Genomic DNA, 3578 nt, shown 5'->3' with positions numbered 1-3578 from the left:
AGATTGAAGGCAGGAGGAGAAGGGGATGGTAGAGAATGAGATGGTTGGATGGCATCACCGACTCGATGGACATGAGTTTGAGTAAGCACCTGGAGTTGGTGATGGACAGGGAAGTCTGGCACGTTCCAGTACATGGAGTCACAAAGAGTTGGACACGACTGAGCAACTGAAATGAACTGAACTGAATCACAGAATTTGTTCTCCAGGCAAATACCTTCATCTTTTGGTGGGGCCCCAATGTCATCTCATTAACATAAAAGAGATATCTTTATTGATTCTTTCATTTAGGAAACTCCAAGAGTGTTAGGAGTTCTGTGACAGAAATGTGAAAAAAAACACAAATATATATTTCTTATTATAAACCATAACATCCTAAAGCCCTTATTTGTGCCATTCAGTATGTTAAGTACTTTACAGAATTATCTCTTATGAAACGCATTTAATAATTATTATCTCAGTTTAAGAAAGAAAGTGAGGAGCAGGGAACCTAAATAAAGACTTAATTTACAATGTTGAAGAGTCAAGATACAAACCCAGAAGTCTTTCATTCCCAAGTTTTTGCTGAAAGATAATACAGTTGAGTTGATATTAGTGAAGCATGTCATTGTATTTGGTATACCATATTATAATATGCACCATATTATATACATTATTTCTTTGGTTCTAAGAAATATTGTCCCCACATTTAAAAATTTCTGGAATCAGAATGCTTCTTAACATTGATGTATTAAATGTTATTCACTCAGTCATGTCCAACTCTTTGTGATCCCATGGACTATAGCCCGCCAGGCTTCTCTGTCCATGGAATTTTCTAGGCAGGAATACTGGAGCGAGTAGCCATTCCCTTCTTCAGGGCATCTTCCTGACCCAGGAATGGAACCCAGGTCATGGACTATAGCCCACCAGGCTTCTCTGTCCATGGAATTTTCTAGGCAGGAATACTGGAGCAAGTAGCCATTCCCTTCTTCAGGGCATCTTCCTGACCCAGGAATGGAACCCAGGTCATGGACTACAGCCCGCCAGGCTTCTCTGTCCATGGAATTTTCTAGACAGGAATACTGGAGCGAGTAGCCATTCCCTTCTTCAGGGCATCTTCCTGACCCAGGAATGGAACCCAGGTCTCCTGCATTGTAGGCAGATTCTTTACTGTATGAGCTACCAAGGAGACCCATAAAATTGACATGGACAAATATTAGAGTGGTGTTACTATGCCCCTCCCTAATCCCTGCAAAAGAGTTGTTATTAAGAAGCATATTGAGAGATCTGCACAGGCTGGGCTTGTGAAAGGATCAACATGCCTTTAGCTAGAGAGTTACTGCATCCTTCCTTGGACGAGGAAAAGAAAAAACATAAAAAGAAACGGCTGGTTCAAAGTCCAAATTCTTACTTCATGGATGTAAAATGTCCAGGTTTCCACAAGATTACCACAGTTTTCAACCACGCTCAGACAGTAGTGCTTTGTGTAGGCTGTTCAACAGTGCTGTCCCAGCCAACAGGAGGAAAAGCCAGACTCACAGAAGACTGTTCATTTAGAAGGAAGCAACACTAATGATCCACACAACTTCTTGAATTTGTGTTCTATTGCAGAAAGCCTTATCAGTTCATTAATTCCAGTTAATCTACCAAGATAATGTAATTATATTTAATTTTGTAAGGTATACAGCAGCACTCTTTTGGTGTCAGTTATGGGCAAAAAAAAAAAAAAAAGAGGCATATCTTACAGATAACAGCAAAGTAGAATTAGAGAAACATCTAATTTATGCTTAATTGTTTCCAGGATTCAACCACCTGTCTGCACATCAATAAATTATTACTGAAAATTCTGGCATCTGTTGCCCCAACTGACTCTGGTAATACTTAGGCCCTCAAGATGTTCACATCTATGTTCACTAATATCTCTACAGATAGGGACTAATACTGCCCATCTGGATGAAATACAGCTTTTATCCCCATGTTTCACAGATATCTTTGACAAAAGAGGTTTTGTTGCATCTGCCTGGAGCTTTCTCACTGTGGAATCTAACCAAGGGACCAAGCAAAGAAATAGATTCCACTCTGGCCTCCCTACCATGTCCATCTCTAGATGCTCCTATAGAAACCTCCTCTCATTTTACTTAGGAAACAAAAATCTAATGTCTTTGCAGCATTATTCACAGACATTTATTGAAACAATCTAAGCATCTAACTTTACTAGCATGTGAGATGAGAGCAATCTTGTGGTAGTTTGAGCATTCTTTGGCATTGCCTTTCTTTGGGATTGGCATTGCCTTTCTTTGGGATTGGAATGAAAAGTAATGCTCAAAATTCTCCAAGCCAGGCTTTAGCAATATGTGAACCGTGAACTTCCAGATGTTCAAGCTGGTTTTAGAAAAGGCAGAGGAACCAGAGATCAAATTGCCAACATCTGCTGGATCATTGAAAAAGCAAGAGAGTTCCAGAAAAACATCTATTTCTGCTTTATTGACTATGCAAAAGCCTTTGACTGTGTGGATCACAATAAACTGTGGAAAATTCTGAAAGAGATGGGAATACCAGACCACCTGACCTACCTTGTGAGAAACCTGGATGCAGGTCAGGAAGCAACAGTTAGAACTGGACATGGAACAACACACTGGTTCCCAGTAGGAAAAGGAGTATGTCAAGGCTGTATATTGTCACCCTGCTTATTTAACTTCTATGCAGAGTACATCATGAGAAACACTGGGCTGGAAGAAGCACAAGCTGGAATTAAGGTTGCTGGGAGAAATATCAGTAACCTCAGATATGCAGATGACATCACCCTTATGGCAGAAAGTGAAGAGGAACTAAAAAGCCTCTTGATGAAAGTGAAAGAGGAGAGTTAAAAAGTTGGCTTAAAACTCAACATTCAGAAAACTAAGATCATGGCATCTGGTCCCATCACTTCATGGGAAATAGATGGGGAAATAGTGGAAACAGTGTCAGACTTTATTTTTGGGGGCTCCAAAATCAGTGCAGATGGTGATTGCAGGCATGAAATTAAAAGACGCTTACTCTTTGGAGGGAAAGTTATGACCAACCTAGATAGCATATTAAAAAGCAGAGACATTACTTTGCTAACGAAGGTCTGTCTAGTCAAGGCTATGGTTTTTCCAGTGGTCATGTATGGATGTGAGAGCTGGACTGTGAAGAAAGCTGAGTGCGAAATAATTGATGCTTTTGAACTGTGATTTGGAGAAGACTCTTGAGAGTCCCTTGGACTGCAAGGAGATCCAACCAGTCCATTCTAAAGGAGATCAGTCCTAGGTGTTCATTGGAAGGACTGATGCTGAAGCTGAAACTCCAATACTTTGGCCACCTCATGCGAAGAGTTGACTCATTGGAAAAGACCTTGATGCTGGGAGGGATTGGGGGCAGGTGGAGAAGGGGACGACAGAGGATGAGATGGCTGGATGGCATCACTGACTCGATAGGCATGAGTTTGAGTAAACTCCGGGAGTTGGTGATGGACAGGGAGGTCTGGCGTGCTGCGATTCACGGGGTCGCAAAGAGTCAGACATGACTGAGCAACTGAACTGAACTGAACTGAAGCATCTAACTATGGATGAATGAAGATGAGA

At 41.2% G+C, this 3578-nt stretch overlaps 1 protein-coding gene across 1 annotated transcript; it reads left to right on the top strand.

Moving 5' to 3' along the window:
• Positions 1–1261: 1261 nt before the first annotated feature.
• On the top strand, positions 1262–1706 carry LOC122449751 (40S ribosomal protein S27-like). Its single transcript, XM_043481729.1, has one exon. The coding sequence runs from the start codon at positions 1295–1297 to the stop codon at positions 1547–1549; it is 255 nt and encodes an 84-aa protein (XP_043337664.1). The 5' UTR covers positions 1262–1294; the 3' UTR covers positions 1550–1706.
• Positions 1707–3578: the final 1872 nt, after the last annotated feature.

Source organism: Cervus canadensis, chromosome 11 (genome assembly GCF_019320065.1).
Source record: "Cervus canadensis isolate Bull #8, Minnesota chromosome 11, ASM1932006v1, whole genome shotgun sequence".
Taxonomy (NCBI): Eukaryota; Metazoa; Chordata; class Mammalia; order Artiodactyla; family Cervidae; genus Cervus; species Cervus canadensis.
The sequence above is the reverse complement of the archived record's forward strand: the minus strand, read 5'-3'. Positions and strand labels throughout refer to the sequence as shown.